The 18436-nt window shown below is 40.7% G+C and overlaps 1 protein-coding gene across 5 annotated transcripts in view; it reads right to left on the bottom strand.

Moving 5' to 3' along the window:
* The window catches only part of TPP2 (tripeptidyl peptidase 2), a 72520-nt gene extending 69839 nt beyond the window's left edge, over window positions 1-2681 (bottom strand). For 2 of the 5 annotated variants that reach the window (XM_058548444.1, XM_058548445.1), the window contains exon 1: window positions 2464-2680. In XM_058548444.1, coding sequence (XP_058404427.1) covers window positions 2464-2628 — 165 coding nt within the window. In that variant the 5' untranslated portion in view covers window positions 2629-2680. Of the gene's footprint in view, window positions 1-2463 lie in introns of all 5 variants that reach the window. The other 3 variants (XM_058548446.1, XM_058548447.1, XM_058548448.1) reach the window with 2 other exon arrangements.
* Window positions 2682-18436: the final 15755 nt, after the last annotated feature.

The following is an 18436-nucleotide window of genomic DNA, read 5'->3' as shown; positions in this document are numbered from 1 at the left end:
AGCAAGATTGGTGGCAGGGAGACCCAGTGCCTACTACATATTTACTTTCAGGTCCAGACCAAGCCCCTGTGGGGCCTGATTGGTCCAGCTCTGGCTGGTCCCGATCACTCTCTCTAACAGTGACAGTCTGCAGGGCTACACCATCTTTTAACACATTAGGCACCTGGCAGGTGCCTATTTGCTGAGGAAAGAGTTAATCATTTACGAAATTATTACTCCTCTCACGCTGTCCACCCTCCACTTTTAACAAGCCCACACGGCTGTCACAAAAGAGAACTGGGCCCAAGGCAGTTAACAAAGAATGAGACAGCCCACTATGTTCTTGAAAGTTTCTACTTGGGCCTCTAGTCCTCTACTCAGACCCCATCTGGCTCTCCAAATGTCCAGTTCGGCCTCCTCTTCCTCCTCTTCATTCTTTCCTTCCTTTTATTTCTATCCACCTTCTTATCATAATGATATATACATAGATCTACAAAATAAATTTGTTAAAGGGGGGGAAAAAAACCTTAAAAATTCACTCATGTTTGCAAGCCATTACTGAATTTCTTTTGACTGGCCATGTTTAGGTCACTCTCTCAGAATTACAGTTAGAAGATAGGAGTTGTTTTCATTTTACTTCAATATTTTATTGCTCGGACATTTGTTATTACACGCAAATATCTAATGCACCTTTATCATATTTATCTTTCAGCTAGTTGGTGATTTAAGACCCAACATAAACTCCTTCTACTAAACATCCTTGCTTTAACAAAAAATTAGTGTTTAACACTTTTCTAGAGCATTTTAAAAAGTTACATGTAATTAATCTCAATCAAGTTTCATAGCAACACGCTGGGATGAGAATTACTGTTACTTTACAGAGAGTAACGGAATAATATGATAAGCAGATACGGGAAATTCCACAAAAGCATTTTTACTGAGACAGTACTCCTCCAAACTCTTCTGATCCTCTTATTATCCTGACAAAAGAAAAAGTGAACCACCTACCCCAGCTGTTCTCCTCCCACTTGTCCCTATAAAAAGTAAACATACAGCACAACAGAAGAGAAACCATTACTACTCTGTAATAAAGCCTCAATGAGGTGATAGCTGTCACTGTTGTAAGTCTTCAGAGTTATTAACACAACACCTGTACCACTAGAGCTACCAGGAGGGACCTCATCACCTGCTCCTCTTCTGATTCACCAAAGCCACCCGGCAGGGCCGACATGAGGTGTGCTGTACTCCAGGGTGCTGCTGCAGAATTAAGAGGAGGAAGCAAGATTTCGAAGGACTCTATACAGTCAGGCTGGTTCCCTTTTCCCCCTGCATTACATCCCAACCTCCACAATGCTACCTCAATCATCAGAGAACACAATAAGGAATCCAGAGGAGGGAGGGGCTTGGGGGAGGAAGAGAATTATGAAACTTCAGCGTTTAGTACAGAAAGGAGGGTAAGATATACAGAGGAAGGATGGATATAAGGAAGAGATCAGCATACAGTAGGATTAGCCAGGTTAGACATTTGGAAGATGGATCTTGAACAACGGTGAAACTTTGTTTATTAAAACTGGATTTCAGTAAAAGGCTAAGGCTAAATTTACAAAAGTCAGACTGGGAAGACTTTAAGCAGAATACTTTTAACTGAGAGATTTTTTTTAAATTACCTTTCAGTACTACCTTTTGACCTGATGATTTTAAAGGTGCCTAAAGCAAAACTAAATAAATTTTTAAAATCGTAAAGTATGTTGTCTTATATTTTGAGGCTAATAAAGAAAGCATAATTTAATAAAGTCTGCAGAGTTCGCCAAAAACAAACTAAATTGCGTTCTTCTTATGTCAAAGACTAGGCCATGAGTTTCAATGACCCTAAACAAGTACACTGCAGAAGATGGTTTAAAAATAGAAGGCATAAAACTACCAGAGGAAACAATTCCGGAAGTTGACCGAGTTATCTTCACGAAACCCGGCTTTCGTGTTTAAAGATTAAAAGAATTCTTCCCCAAACCAAATCTCCCGAACGACAGCAATAAAAATGAAGCTCTAATAGGTCACTGGCCCCTTCGCTCTTTGCTCCTCACCCCCACTCCCCACAAATCATCAAGACTGTAAAAATCCTCATTTGGAAATAGTAGGCACCGGTCGCTGCCCGAGACACGAGGGACCCGCGGGGGAAGGCGGTGCGGAGGGAAGGCGCCCGAGGGTCCAGGCCCGGCAGAGTCTCGGCAGGAAGGGGCTTCCCGGGCGAAAGGCGGACCCAGCGCCCCGGCAGCCGCGCCAGGCACGCCGCTTTGTCCGGGCCGGGATCCCGGCCCGGCCGAGCCCCTCGCCCGCCCTGCCCTCCGCCGCCTCCCGGTGCCGGGCCCCCGCTCGGCCGCAGAGCGGGCTTCGGCCTGCGGGCTGGGAAGCTGCGGCCCCTCCGTGTCCCCGGCCCGCCGGCCGGCCGCCCGCGCCCCGCGCCCGGGCCCTCGGCGGCTGCCGCACCTGCATGCCCGGAGCCCCGGGGTCGACCCCCGTGTCCAGGACGGCGATGAGCACGCCGCGCCCGTCATACTCCGGGTAGCGACAGAGGAAGGAGGCGGCCCCGGTCTCTTTCTTCGGGAGCAGGCCGTGGAAGGGGAAGGGCTCCTCGGTCGCGGCGGTGGCCATGGACGCAGGCTGGAGGACGGGGAAGAGGCAAACTGCCAGGCTGCGCGTGGACGAGCGGCGCGAGGACACCCCAGCGGCCGCGGGCCTGGGCGGGGGCGAGGGGCGGGGCGGACGCCGGCCAATCCCGGCCCGCCATGGCGAGGCGGCCAATCGCGCGCTGCCACGTAAGCCATGGGCGCCGCTCTCGGGAGCCGGGCCGGAGTGTTGCCCGGGCCGCAGAGAAAGAGGCGGAGTCTGAGACTTTGCTGAAGGGTTCGGATCTCGAACCTGGGGTCTTAGAGAGACCCGCGCTTGGGCCTTTTGGGAGAGGGCGGGCCTCCAAGCCACGGGTCCGTGTGTCCCGGGCCAAAACACTCCCCGAGGGACGGGGAGGGCTGTGGGCCGCCAGCCTGGAGTAACGGGAATCCCCGCTGGCAAGCGATGGTTTCCTAACTTGAGGTTGTGGGCGAAACTCTTCGGTCCCCTGCTGCAGGAGCCCCAGCTGACCCGAGGACCGGGACCGACCCACGCACGCTGCACCCCTAGGAGTCGTCGGATCCTGGCGAAATAGCGGACATAAATTTTGGAAAGAGAGTTCTTTGATTCAGTGATGGAGGGTTTGCGTTCCCCTGCCGGTCTCGAGCGCGCCCCTTTCATCCGGGCTGGGGAGGAATAGGGTGGAGACGGGCCGGCGCTCCCGTCAACAGGAAGTGGGTTGTTGGCGATTCAGTCGGCCTTGCAGCCAGTAACAAAGTACCAGGCTGAAGTGGGCTCTTCCTATCCTCATTGCTTACCCTTGGCTTCCGAGATTTCTGAAAAACATTTTTTTTTTTTTCCTTTAAATTGAAGTTCCTGGTTGCTCCCTAAGGGTCTCCACTTAATTAGGGAGCCATAGTCTGCAGTTTTTCACATTCACAGTGGCGGCTGTCAATTGCTGCGTGCTGCACTGGTGGCCCTTTAATGATTTGATGTCTTTATTCATGCCAGGATAATCTTAGTCTTTTTGGTGTGTGTGTGCCAAAGATCCCTTTGGCAACTTAGTGAAGCTTACGGACCTCTTCTCAGAGCATTGTTTGTAAACGCATAAAATGAAATATGTGATTACGAAGGAAATTATGTTGAAATATGGTTATTAAAAATATTAAAACCAACTTTGTTATATAGCAATAGTTGTATATGTGTGTGTATATAGTTATATCTGAGCTTCTTTTTGCATTAAATAATACGAGCTAGCATCAAATCTAATAAGCTTCCATAATTTCAAAATAGTGAAGAGTATAAACGATATTTTGAGATAATTTGCAACAACTGTACTATAATAAGAAACTGATTTTTATCGGTGACAAAGTAACAATAACTGCTAATACTACTCTGGTTATTGCCTACATCCATAATTAAATATTTAACAAAGAAGTTAGTGAAAATAAAGGTGTATTTGTTTTCCTACACAAGTTTTTGAACTCCTGGGATTCTATCATGGACCCCGGGTTAAGAATGCCTGGTGTAAACGGAAACCCTATGTATGCCAGTTTGCAATACACCAGAATCAGGAGATCCTCTGTGAAGTCTCACATATTACTATAATGGCTGTGCAGTGGTTTTAATTGTGCAGCTGTACAGCTCCCAGTTTCAAATGAACCATAGTCCAATCTCTTCATCTTACACATGAAGAAACAAGGGTAGACAGGGTAACTGCCATGGCTCACAAAACCACTTAGTGAAAAAGCTGGATTTCTATTCTCACAGTCTGTGCCCAATATCTTCTACTGCACCAATTGTGGTCTCTTGCAGGAGTATCCAATGAATGAGTGGGGAATGAACTGTTCATTATGAAACCAAAGGGCAGGCTTTAATTTTACTGGACTCCTATAATAGTGTTCTTCAAATATTTTTTTTTGCTTACAGATTCCATAAAAATGTTTTAGAAAAATTATGTACCCTCTTGTACAGTTTTAAGATAACATTTGAAATTTATCATCATAAGCTTAAGAAATTATAAAGGATTAATATCTGGCATATTAGAAATATTGGAATTCTTTAATGAAACTTTTACATGACTCATTTAATTATATACAGTGGAATGTCACCCTGACACCTACCATCATCTATTTATAAAATACCTGAACATATTCCATTTAAAATCAGACATTTTACCTCACTATTTCTTCTTGAAACTTTATTTCCATTCGACACAGAATTTTATCCTAATGTAATTTACATTTTATATTTGTAATTTATAGTGGAAAGTTTTATTGGTCATTGATCATCTGCAACAAAAATACGTATGTTAATTCTTATAATTTTCCCAGAATCAAAGTGGTAAATTTTTTCTTTTGGATTAAGTTATCTTTGAATTATTGGAAAGTTGATCAAAACATCATGAATAAATCTTAAGCTTTGATTAAAAATTACAGGACAAAAAAATTTATTGAAAATGCAACACTTAAAAAGATGCATGAGATACATGTTATTGGACTTTGATTAAAGAAGGTTTTACTGACAGCATCTCAAATCGTCCCTTTATTTGATGTCCAAGAAGCTATTTCACCTGCTGGCAGTGCACAATAATAAGATGTCTTTTTTCCTAAGAAGTGGGAGACCTGGCTGTGAAAATGGGAGTGAAGGGGAGTAGGTATGTCCTTCCACCACAGGCACATTGTCAAGCAGATAAGTTTAGTAAGAGTAGATATGACATTTAAGCGTCTGGAAATTGATTGTGTTGAAATTATCTGTGGCTTCGTACCACGGTTTGAAGACCACTATTTTGTATAACCCCTGAAACCATTTTTAACTCAAATGAAGTCATTTACTCTTTGTCTTCAAGTCGTAGTATTCTCCACCTTATGTGTTTATATCTCTTCTTCCTTTGCTTTAATGACATTCTCAGCCAAGGGAAATCTTTCAATGCTAAGTCAGTTTGTGCAACTTGGCAAACAGCTTGACAGTTCTTTGGGTATTGGAAGAAAACAAGTAGAGGATACTTGGAGGAAACAATGAAGATATAGATAAATAAAACAAGGGCTTATGAATGGGAGGAGGAGGAAAGGGAGGAGAGGACACAACAGGGTCACTAGACCAAGGTGTCAGTCACCCTATCTGGAGTACAATAATAGGCTGGGTGCAGGAAACCTCCCACACAGCATTGTTCAAAGCGGGAAGTGCAGAGCCAGGTGTTCTTGATGCCCACCTCCCTCTCCCGTCACCCGCCCAGTTTTAGGCCAATGCACAGGTGCGGTGAAAGGCAATAACTTGAATAGCTTCCCATGCGTCACCTTTTTTGGAACTATTGCAGCATCATATCATTTAGAGAATATTTTTTAATCAAGTTTCCAAAACTGTATAGAGATTGTAAAAGCATCCAACATGTCCCATGGGCTGGGTTTGAAATCCTGCGCAGCTTTTGCAGCGAGGCCCCTCCTCCCGTGGGCGGCTCCCCGGCAATGACTGAGTGCAGCAGGAACACTGGGCCGAGCTGTTCCTGGGAGACAAGGAGCTTCTTTGACAGCCGATCTAGGCTCGAGGATTCTCCAGCGGCTTTGCCAAGCCTTTCCTAGACGGCGTGGTAGTCTAGGACGCTTCCATCCAACCTTTGCTTCTCTCTTCTTTGCTCAGGGTCAGACTTGCATCGCGGCCTGATGACTCGCCCAGCCTTATGTGGACCCTTGACTATTTTACCTTGCACAAGCATTTCCCCCAATAGAATTCTTGCTCCTTTAAGCCGGTCTTGGCGTCTGCTTCTCGGAGCATCCGGACTAAAGTAGCTCACACCGAAGAAACTGCGGTTCAGATGCTTAAAGATGCACCATTGCTGCCCTCGGAAGGCAAAAGCTGTCCTTTCCATTCCTACCAAATACGCGTGCTTCCTATGCCGTTTTTCCAGTGCAAAGGCAGATGGGCGACGGGATTTGGCAAAGCTTAAGTCACATGCCTGGGCCTAGCTGTAAAGGGGAAAAATTAAGTTCTGACTTCTTACATGGACAGGCAGGGCTGATAATGTGGGAAATTCTGTAATCATAGGAAGGCTTTTCAAAAGATGCCAACAAATCATCATAAAAATCCACTCTGCCAATACATTATATATATATATATGTATCCCTTTATATTCCTTAAGCCTTGAGACTTCTGTGACTCTGAATACTTAAAGTTATCCTTGCTATCCGCCCACTTTCTATTCTTCTAACTTCAAACCAAATTAAGCTATATAACACCAACTTCCAGGTACTTGAACCTTCAGTATTAAAATGATAAAGTAGGCAATTTGGACCACGACTCCTGCTAAGAATAATGAGAAAAACTGGACAACATATGAAAAATACCTGTTTGAAAAATATCTTCTTGTAGGCGTTAGATGGCTAACAGTGTGGTAAAGAATTTCTGGAGCAGATTTAAACTCAGATACTCTAGCCTAACATTCAGGACAGCCTTGCCTTTCAGGGATTTGCCAGTTCTTAAAGATGTGGCAAAGAGGCTGATTTTTTTTTTCAGACCTCAAGGGCTGTGGGTACAAAAGTTGAGTCCAGAGCCTGTCAAAAGAAAGGGCAGCCATGGTAAACGTCTCATGTTTTGGGTTGAGATCGCAAAGTACTGCACTCTAGAAGTAGGAGTGAATTCAAAGTAGACCTAGACTAGCCCGTGCAGGGACAGCTCATTGAAAGTAATATTAATTTCTGAACCTGGATCTAGGCAAAGATTCTCAATTTTGGCTGTTCATTGGAATCCCCTAGGGAACCTTAAAAATATTGATATCTGGCCCAGAGATGCTCAGAGATTCTTATTTCATTGGTCTGGGGTTTAGCCTGGGCATTAGAATGTATTATATCTCTTCACATTACTCTAATGGGAAGCCAAAGTTGAGACTTACTCTGCTAGTGGTGCCTGGCAGAAGCAAAATACTTTAAAATACTTATGCTTACTATATTTAAGAAGATAAGATAAAGAATTTTGGCAGAGAACAACTAAGTGTAAAAAAAAGACTACAGCGGATTTGGAAAATAACCAAATAGAAATTCCAGAACTTAGAAATATGAAAACAAAACAAAATTAAGACCTCCGTGGATGAGTTTAATAGCTAATTTGATATAGCTGAAGGGAGAATTACAGCACTGGCAAATAGGTTGGAAGAAAACACTTGAAAATATCTAGAGAGAGAAAAGAATAAAACTGCAGAAGAGAGATAATAGTGAGAAGAGCTAATAGTGAGAAGTTTCAACGTGCTTTTAGGAAATGAGAGAGAATGAGGCAGAAGAAATATTTGAAGAAATAATTTATGAGAATTTTCCAAAACTGATGGAAGGCCTATATATTCAAGAAGCCATATATTCAAGAAGTCCTATCCCTAGATGCAGGATAAATGAAAAGAATTTCACATCTAGACACATAATAGTAAAACAACAGAAAAGAGAAGACAAAAAGTAGATAGAGAAAAAAGACAATTACTTTCAAAGAAGCAGCAATTGATTGACAATTGAATTCTCAACAGAAACAAAGATACCCAGACAGTGAGATGATAGTTCATCAGTGCTGAAAGAAAATAATTGTCAACCTAGAATTCTGTAGCTAACGAAAGCATCCTTCAAGAATGAGGATGTTTTAAACACATTTACAGAGACACAAAAACTGAGAGAATGTGTCACCAGTAAAGGGAAAAAAGAAATACTAAGGCAAAAGAAAAATGATCCAGAAGCAATGTTGGAAATGCAAGAAAGAATGAAGAGCAAAGAAAATGTAAATATGTAGGTAGATCTACAGTAATATTGACTTAGGAAACACTAGTAATATTAATGTATTGTGAGCTTTAAAATACACAGAATTAAAATATCTAACAGTAATGGCAAATAATTGGAGAGAAAGATAATAAATGGAATTAAAATTAAATAGATGTCATTGTCTGGGAAGGGGATAAAAGTACCAGCTCAATTAGACTCTGATAAGTCAGGGATGAATATTTGTGACGACTGAGAAGGTAGTAGAAGAAGATACACCAAACAAACTCTAACCAAAAGAATGCTGGTGAGGCCTACCAATCTTAAAGTAAGAGTCAGGGCAAAAGCATTAATAGAGCTAAAAATTGGCATTTAATAATCATGTTTATAATAATTAATAAAATGGTTCTAACTTAGTATGCATCAAATAGCCTCAAAATATATAAAACAAAAGTAGACCGTACTAAATGAAGAAAAAGATCTGCAATTGTAATGGAAATTTATCATACTTTCCTAAAAACTGATAAAACAAGCAGATCAAAAAAAACTCAGTAAAACTATAGAAGAGTTAAACAATACTCATTTTTCAGGTCCCAGTAAATCTTTTCAGGACGTTTCTCTAAGTTCCCTCCCTGCTCCCACCTCTTGTATGAGTTGATTGCTGCTGCTCGGTGCTCTTAAAGGCAACTTCCCCAGCACAGAAATGATCACCCTTGATGCTACCAAAAACCCCATGAAGGCAATAGCTATACCTCTCTCTTTCTTTGCTTTATCAGCACATGGTACACTTCCAAAACTATTTATTGAATTGAATCAAACAGCATTAGTTCATACTTAAAAATGAATTTTGTCATTTGTATTCTCCTTTGATTTATATCTCCATTCCCAAATAAGTAGTCCATGGGAAAATAGGTATCCCATTCTGGATTATCTCTGGGTGAAACTGGTGGTACCATTGTGAAACCTAACCTCTGAGACTTTTCAGATAAAGAAGTGAAGTGGTTATACATACATATATATATATATATATATATATATATATATATATATATAAACTTAGGTATCATACATATTACTAACATATGATATGTATCATATATATTACTTAGGTATATATATACACATATATGTATATGAATGTATATACCTAATATGTGTGTGTGTGTATATATATATATCTAATACAAGTATATATATACATATGTATCTAAGTAATCTAGACAAGCGTGTGTATGTATATGTGTATATGTATATGTGTGTATGTATATATATATACATACACACATATATATCATTACTTAGGTGTATATATATATAATATAATACTATATATATGATACCTAAGTAATCTAGATAATTGTGTATATGTATGTATATGGATATGTGTGTATATATCTGTGTGTGTGTCTGTATATATGTCTGTATATATATGTCTGTATATATATACAGACACACACCTAAGAAATTATATTTAAGAAATCTCTAGACACCATAGTATAAAGTTTCCCAAGCATATTTATCCTCTCAGTCCTCAGGGCAGCCAGGCAGGATTTGGCTGTGGAGCCAGTGGGTGAGGCCATGTCAGATGGCCTTATGTGTAGGCCGGTGCAGAAGTTGGCATTGGGAGGTGGATGAGAGCTGGCTTTAGCAATCTGGAGATCTGAGATTTAGTTCTAGCTCTGTCTTGGCTTGCCATTTTAGACAAGGCAGTGAACTTCTCTGGACCTCAGTTTCCTCATTTGCATGGGAGAGAGTCAGCAGGGCCCCCTTTCTTTGTAGTCAGAGGGGGAAAAATTTGAATCAATTTGAGAATGGTGCATTTTATTGTCAGTTAATAAAAGAAAGTTTTAAAAATGTCCCCCAGGGCAGAGAGGGGCCATGTGCTCTTAGTGTAATAAGGCTGGGATTGTCAGTTCACAAGAAATAGAGTCAAGGTTATACAAATAGGAGAAATATGAATTTTCCACATAGGAAGGATAGGTGCCTTTGGAAGGAAATTAATACCTGAAATGGTGAGATGTGTTTAATTTCAGGTATTTGATGGAGGTAAACAAGCCACAAGCAGTAGTCAAAGTCTCTCCCCATTTTCCTCTCATCTCACCATTTCTGCCCTTTCTTCCTCCCTGACAGCTCTGACCAGCTGCCACTGAGGCCCACCCTTTCCCTTTGCAGAACCAGTAGAAACTGTGCAGAACAGTAAATCCATTGACTTCCAGAGGACATTAAAGCCTGTAGTCTTAGAGACACATGAAAAGTATGTGGTGGATTGGGCTTGATTGTTTGTGTAGGGCAGGATGGCATGTCCTGGGAAAAGGGTGGGGAGGGCGTAGGTGGCGAGGCTTCCCTCTATGCAGAACACAAACAGCTGAGAGGGCTCAGTCACGGGCACAAGGCCCAGTTCTATGCCCCTCTCTGTAGCCTTCTCCAGCTACATCCACTGGAATCTTCAGTAGAGAACTGCTTAGAACCTTATTGTCAATCAGAATAGTCCAGGCTATGCTGTGGCAACATATGAGCCCAAATTTCAGTGATGTAAGAGACATTTTTCACTCATGCTATGTCTCCATTCGGGTCAGCTGGAGGCTCTGCTCCACGTTCTTCTCATTCTTGAATCCAGGTTGAAGGAGCGGGCACTATCTGGAATGTTGCTGGTCACCATTGTGGGGAAATGAGAACATGGGGAAGCATGCACTGGCTCATAAAGCTTCCACCATTTCTGCTCACACTTCATTGGCTGCAGCAAGTCCCGGGGGGATGCCCACCTTCAAACGGGGCAGAGAAACACAGTTCTGTCACGTGCCCTAGGGAACAATAACCGGGATATTTGAATAGTCTTAATTACTACCACAACCACATTGATGTTCAGTGTGTTTTCACTCTGGTGAAAAATTGGTAATATGATATCCAGAACAGAAGTGTTCCCATCCACTGTGGTCAGTTTCCTTGTATGAACCACCAGACAGACAGTGAGGGGCATCTGATCCTGGTTGACCACCTAGTGGGAGAAAGAGGACATCAAATACTCCGGGTCATCTGAGAGGAGCTAGAAAGATGTCCACCTTGTGCTTTAGAAATAGAAGGGGTGGATTGTGACTGCTAAGCTCTGACAGTTCTATCTTTCCAACTCCATACCACCCAGCACATAAGTGCTCAATAAATAATTTAGCTACACCCTGTCCTCCTGAGTAAAGAACTGTGTTCTAAAATAGCTGATTATTTCTCAAACTGCTTCTAACACAGAATAAGTTCTCAAATTTTTGTGCTAGCCTAATTTATTTTAATCTTCAAGTTTGCACACTATTTGGTTATTACTGATTGCATAGTCTCTCCAGCTTTATTTCTTTAGTGTTCTTATAAGTGACAAAGGAAAAGTAATAGAAAAATAGAATAACATTATACTAGTAGTACCACAGGTAAATAGGAATTCTCAAGAAACATCTCAACTTGAAGAAGTATAAAATTCTCTATACTTCTTTGAATTGTGTATCCTTCCAGAAATGTTGTATGCATAAAAGGAACATGTGTATGTGTATATATATATATATATGTGTATATGTATACTTATGTGTGTGTATATACATATATGTACTCTATGGCTCTCTCTATATGTATATATATGTATACACACATATATATGTGTATGTGTATATATATAATTCCTCTTTTTTACACAAAGGTAACATACTGCCCTATCCTGCACCTTGTTTTTTTAACTTTATGCTATTTCCTGATAGTGTAAAGTTAGTGAATATTAGTGCATAGAATTTTTAATATCTGCATACTATTTATTTGGTTGGTTGTGTCATCATTTATTTAACCATGTGAGTTTGTTTTAAAATCTCTTGTTTATAAAGTTGGAAATGCGTACTTCCTTACAAATACAGTTGTGTCCAAAACATAAACCTCTCAGGCCATAAAAATCTTCATTTACTTTAGTTCTGACAACTCAAATTTCTATATATATAGCTTCTATTAATCTCATTCCTGTCCTTGGAGGAATTCAGCCCACAGTCCCTGCTGGGTGGGCGGGAAGGCTGTAACCCACCGACTCTCTGGCCGGAGATGATTGGCCCAGGAGTGGACCCCTGACCTGAGGCAGGTGAAGGAAGCAGGTAGGTAGGTAGCGTGCAGTAGAGCGTCAGCGCGAGGCTCTTGAAAGCTGGATTCCCAGGGCCCGCTGCTGGGAGCCTGCGAGACTCCTTTAACCCAGAACTACTCTACCACTCCGTTCTCAGAAAAGCTGAGGCCTCTGAGCTGCTGCTTTTGGGTTGATTTGTGATCCCTCCGTAGCTTATATTAACCATTCTTACTTGATATTCTTTGGAATTTTCTCTTAATCAAAAGAGCTTTAACTAGAACAGAGCATATGGTGCTTATTTTGTTTCACCCCAATTCCTGATATATAGTAGTTGGCAAAAACATACTCCCACTGAATTCTATGACAGTAAATCACGCTTATGTTGACAGACATGAATTAAGTGGTGCAATGCAGGAATTTTCAAGGCTGGGTCCCACCCTCTCTTGGTTCACTGCAAGAAGCACCCCAGAGTCGTTGGTCTCTTGAGGGGTGCAGGCCTGGATCTGCCTGTGTCTCTTATCTGCAGCACCTGAGCAGGATTTCATACGTCCCATTAGTCTGCCCAAAATTGGATTGCCAGAAAAACATGTTAGCCTTAAGATTCCAGGTGAATCCTAATGATGATCCTGAATATCCTGAATTGAACACAGGAGGCAGAGAATATGCTAGCAAAAGCACATAGAAGTTAAGGGATCTTGTCTTCTAGGATTAGTTCTGCCACTAGCTTCATGACATTTAATAAGACCTCAGTGTCCTCCATTACAAATCTGAGCATTTTAACTGAGTCAAATGAGAACAAGTACCTTCCACAGTGGCAATAAATAATTGCTATTATTACAACACAGCTGGTATGTGGTAGAGACTCATTGCACTGAGGCTAGTCATATCATTTGGCATCCCAACACCTAAAGTCAAGACTTAAAGTGGGCAAACATTTTTTTCTTAAATGATTATTTAGTTTGGAAGAAATGGTTTTAAAAATCAGTTTAGGCATATAGTGAAGAGACCTTATAAGCTGGTTTCCTTAAGGAGAATAGATCAAACAATTTACTCCATAGTTTATGAAACATAATATAGACAGATAAGTTTTTACCGTTTCTAGAATTTAATTTTTTTAAATAAAATACATCTCTAATCTTACAAGACTATTCTTTTTTCCTTTAATGAAAAAATGGCAAATGGAGGACACGTTATAAAAATCACTTTGTGTGTGTGTGTGTTTGTGTGTGTACCCACATTCAATAGGGTGGTAGCATTTGGGGTGACAAACTGAGAATTCTCTTAAGTCTTGATCTGAATCACCCAGCACTCTTGTTAAAAATACAGATTACGTGGGGTTCTACCTCAGACCTACTGCATCAGAATCTTTAGGGGAGGTCCATGAGAATCTGCATTTTTAAAAAAGATCTGAGTGATTCTTCCCATGAAGAAGTTTAGGGAACTGAGCTCAACTGTACTGATTTGCTGTACTCGGTTCTAAGACAGCTCTGCAGTGAAGAGAATTAAGACTGAAAAGTTTCTTTACGATTTTCTATTTCACTGAGTAGTGTGCCGGTTATCAATGTACTGCCTCTCAGGTTCAAATCCATCCTTCTCTGCCCTGCTCGGTGATATGGGAGCTGGGCCCCATAAATATGACTCCTTTGCCACTGACACAATTTTAAGGTTTGCCAGTTGTCTGTATTTGTTGTCTCCAATTTAACTCCTCCCATTTTTTTTTTAAAGAATCCACTAGGAGTAGGCTTTTTTCCCTGCCTTTGAAACTGGTTGTTCAAGGACCTCCACGCTCGTAAATCAGCAGGTTGATTCTCATCTTTTTACTGAACACTTATCGGCTGTATTTGATACAGCTGAACGCTGCTTCCTCCTTGCTGGACTTTCTTTGTTTCATTTTCAAAGCAAAACCTTTGTTTGGTTTTCTCCTTCTTGTCTTCCTGTCTCAGGGCTTCAGTCTCCTTTGCTGGTTCCTCCTTTTCTCCTGACCTATGACCTGGTGCACACCCTATTTACACTGAACTCCCTTGATGTTGAGAACTTGTCACATGGCTTTCAGTGACATCTACAAGCTGAAGATTCCAAAATTTGACTTGCCGGCTTGTCTCTCTCTCCTAAATTCCATCTGCATGTTTGATATCCAATATCTGATATCGACTTGGTTATCTACTAGGAATCTCAAACTTCACATGCTCTGAACTATAGTGCTGGTCTTCCCAAACCTGTTCTTCTTCCAGTGATCTCCTTCTCAATCAGGAAACTTCATGCTCCTAGTTGCTCAGGCCAAATATCTTGGAATCTTCCTTGTCTCCTCACTCTTTTATCGTGCATCCAAATCATTAGCAAAACACCTTGACGCTCTCTTCAAAATACACCCAGAATCGGATTACTTCTCGTGACCTCCACTGCTAACTCTTGTGTCCAAGCCAACAGGATGTCTTGTGTGGATTATGCAGTAGCCTCCTCTAGCATGATAGGCTAGGTTATGTTGTTGTCAAAATGACTTTCGTCTTAGTCTGCTCAGGATGCTATTAACAAAATACCATAGGCTGGGTGGCAAAGGGATGGCTTTTGTAATGGCAATGGTTTCAAAGCTACAGGGTTGGTATCATACTTATTCGATGCTTAGAACTCATAGAGAAGAGAATGTGTCATCACTGCCAATGTTATTCTCCTCTAACTGGGCATTCTAGCCTTCCACAGAAAATGTTTTACCCTGAGTAAGAGGCTGCACGCAAGGCAAGAGCACAGTACTCAGTACGTGGTAAGTGCTCAGCAAATGGTCGTTATCGTTAGCAACAAAGTTAGAATCGAAACGTAGACCCTTAGTTTTCTCTATCACCCATTGCGGGGCAGCCTGAATGTCTCATGTAGAGCTGTTCACAGCGTCAGACCTTTCAACAAATATTGACCAAGCGTCTACTGTGTGCCAAGTGTTCCATCAGGCAGAGCAAGATGATCCTTGTCCTCAAGAAACTTCACTTTCATGTTTAATGTCATGCAATATGAGGATGCCAGGGCTGTGAACTAAAGATACTGTTCACCCAGGCAGACTATCTATCTTCCTTTCTTTCATCTCAGCGACTAGAAGGTTTTTGTGAGGCAAATCTAGGAACAAACTGAAGCTGCTCTGGACAACCTCCAGAGATCCTGGGCTGGCTGTTTGCTCCTCCGAATTTCTGGCTGAGAAACTCCTGAATTTGTCTATTCCATAGGACTCTTAGTCTGAATTAAATTCTATCTGTTCCACTTTTTCTGTCTGTAATTTTATTTTAATTTATTCTGGTCATCTAGAAAGTAATAAGCGTTTACCCACGAACCAATAAAAAGAAAAAAAATACGGTGAATCATATAGAAAAGCAACACGTTGTACTGAAAAAGCTTAACTTCAGATAGCCCTAGTGTAAATTCTGTCAGCTGCTTACTGGCTGTGGCACTTTGGTTAAGTGATCTTGTTTCCTGAGTCTCATTTCTTCATTTGTAAAAATGTGATTACTATGCCTACCTCATAAGATAGTGGTCATATTTTAGGTAAGAGAGTGGTATATGACAGAATCTGGTATACAGTAGGTGCTCAATAAATGTCAATTTCACCCATTCACATTCACATTTCTCTGAATCAGACTGAAAAGGATTCCTGGAATGGAAAGCCATGCTTGAGAAAGAGTTTGCTTATAACATAGGTATAGTGAATAACACTGTTAGTTAACAAACACAGCAAGAGATAAGTAAACAGGCATAAAGCCCATCAGAAGAATTTCAGTTTACTTCAAATAGCAAAATTTTGATTTGCAGGTCAAATGGCCCTTGAAGAGAATTTTTCCTATTCCAAGAAGAAAGTCATAAAATATATTTTATCCTTGTTCTATTCCTTAATAGAATATATTTTATTAAATTTCAATAAAATTTACTAGGCATAGAAATGATCTTCTCACAATAAAAAACTCATGGAATAATGGCATTCTTTAAGCAAATAATTAAGAGCAAATCTTTGTGGTACAAACTGCCAGTTATAAAATAGCTAAATCATGGGAGAGTAATGTACAGCATGGTAACTGTCGTTAATAATACTGTATTGCATATTTCAAAGTTGCTAAGAGAGTAGATCTTAAAAATTCTCTTACAAGAATTCTTTCTCACAAGAAAAAATTTTCTATGTATGGTGATGTATGTTAACTAGACTTGTGGTGATGATTTTTTTTTTTTTTAAATTAAAGCAGGCTTCAACTTTACTATAGTCCCCCAGTATCCCCTTGGATTTTTTTTTATAATTTTATTTATTTATTTTTCCCCCAAAGCCCCAGTAGATAGCTGTATGTCATAGCTGCACATCCTTCTAGTTGCTGTATGTGGGACGTGGCCTCAGCATGGCCAGAGAAGCAGTGCGTTGGTGCGCGCCTGGGATCGGAACCTGGCACGCCAGCAGCAGAGCGCACACACTTAACCGCTAAGCCATGGGGCCGGCCCCTATTGTGGTGATCATCTTACAATATATACAAATATTGAATCCTCACGTACATCCGAAACTAATATAACGTTATATGTCGATTATACCTCAATAAAAAAAAAGCGTAGATCTTTTTATTTCCTCTCTAGCTGGTATCACACCACTTGTATGAGTTGTATTGAGCATCTAATACCTTAATTTTTTTCCCCCAGCCTTGTTGAGGTATAATTGGTATACAGAAAACTGCACATAATTAATGCATACAATTTGGAGGGTTTGGACATATGTATACACTTAGGTTACCATCACCACAATCCAGGTAATAAACCTATCCATCGCCTCCCAAAGTTTCCTTGTGTCCTTTTGTGTGTGTGTGTGTGTCTGTGGTAAGACCACTTAACACGAGATCTGCCCTCTTAAATTGGTAAGTACACAATACCTTATTATAATTATCGGCACTATGTTGTACAATAGATCTCTGGAACTTACTCATCTTGTATAACTGTAACTTGATACCCATTGAACAACAACTCCTCCTCCCCCTGTCCTCTGGTAACCACCATTCTATTGCCTACTTCGAACTCTTTGACTATTTTAGATGTCTCATATAAGAGGACTCATGCGATATTTGTCCTTCTGTGACTGACTTATTTCCCTTAGCATAATATCTTCCAGGTTCATCTATGTTGATGAAAATGATAGAATTTCCTTCTTTTTAAAGGCTAAATAATATTTCATTGTATGTATATTTCATTGTATGTATATACTACATTTTCTTTATCCACTCATCTGTTGATGGACAGTTGGGTTATCTCCATATCTTGGCTATTATGAATAATGCTGTGATGGACATGGGAGTGCAGATATCTCTTTGAGATCCTGATTTTAATTCTTTTGAATATATACCCATAAACGGGATTGCTGGAGCATATGGTAGTTCTATTTTAAATTTTTTGAGTGACCTCCACATTATTTTCCATAGCAGCTGAACCATTTAACATTCCCGTCAAGAATATACAAGGGTTCCAATTTCTCCACATCCTTGCCAACACTTATCTTGTTTTTTTTTTTTGATAATAGCCATCCAAACAAGGTGTAAGGCGATACCTCTTTGTGATTTGTTTTTTTGTGAGGAAGATCAGCCCTAAGCTAACATCAGATGCCAATCCCTCTCCTTTTTTCTGAGGAAGATTGGCCCTGGGCTAACATCCGTGCCCATCTTCCTGTACTTTATACGGGACACTGCCACAGCACGGCTTGACAAGCAGTGCAACGGTGCGCGCCCAGGATCCGAACCAGCGAACCCCGGGCCGCCAAAGCAGAACGCGAGCACTGTTAACAACAGCTGTGCCACCTGGCCCCTACCTCATTGTTATTTTGATTATAATTAAAAGCATCCTAATTCCACCGCTCTGAAATGGAGACCAATGACCAAAATTAGTCTTCTGTGTATTAGAATTTCATACACAAACTTTTCATTTAACATTTTCATTTAACACTATAGTATTCACATTTTCAGAGTTTAAAAACTTATTTATAAACATGATTTCTACATAGTTCAATGGATATACCAAAATTTTTTGAATCATTCCCAATTTTTGAACATTT

The sequence above is a fragment of the Diceros bicornis genome, chromosome 9, assembly GCF_020826845.1.
Source record: "Diceros bicornis minor isolate mBicDic1 chromosome 9, mDicBic1.mat.cur, whole genome shotgun sequence".
Classification (NCBI taxonomy): domain Eukaryota; kingdom Metazoa; phylum Chordata; class Mammalia; order Perissodactyla; family Rhinocerotidae; genus Diceros; species Diceros bicornis.
Note: the sequence above shows the minus strand (reverse complement) of the source record. Positions and strands in the feature narration are given on the sequence as shown.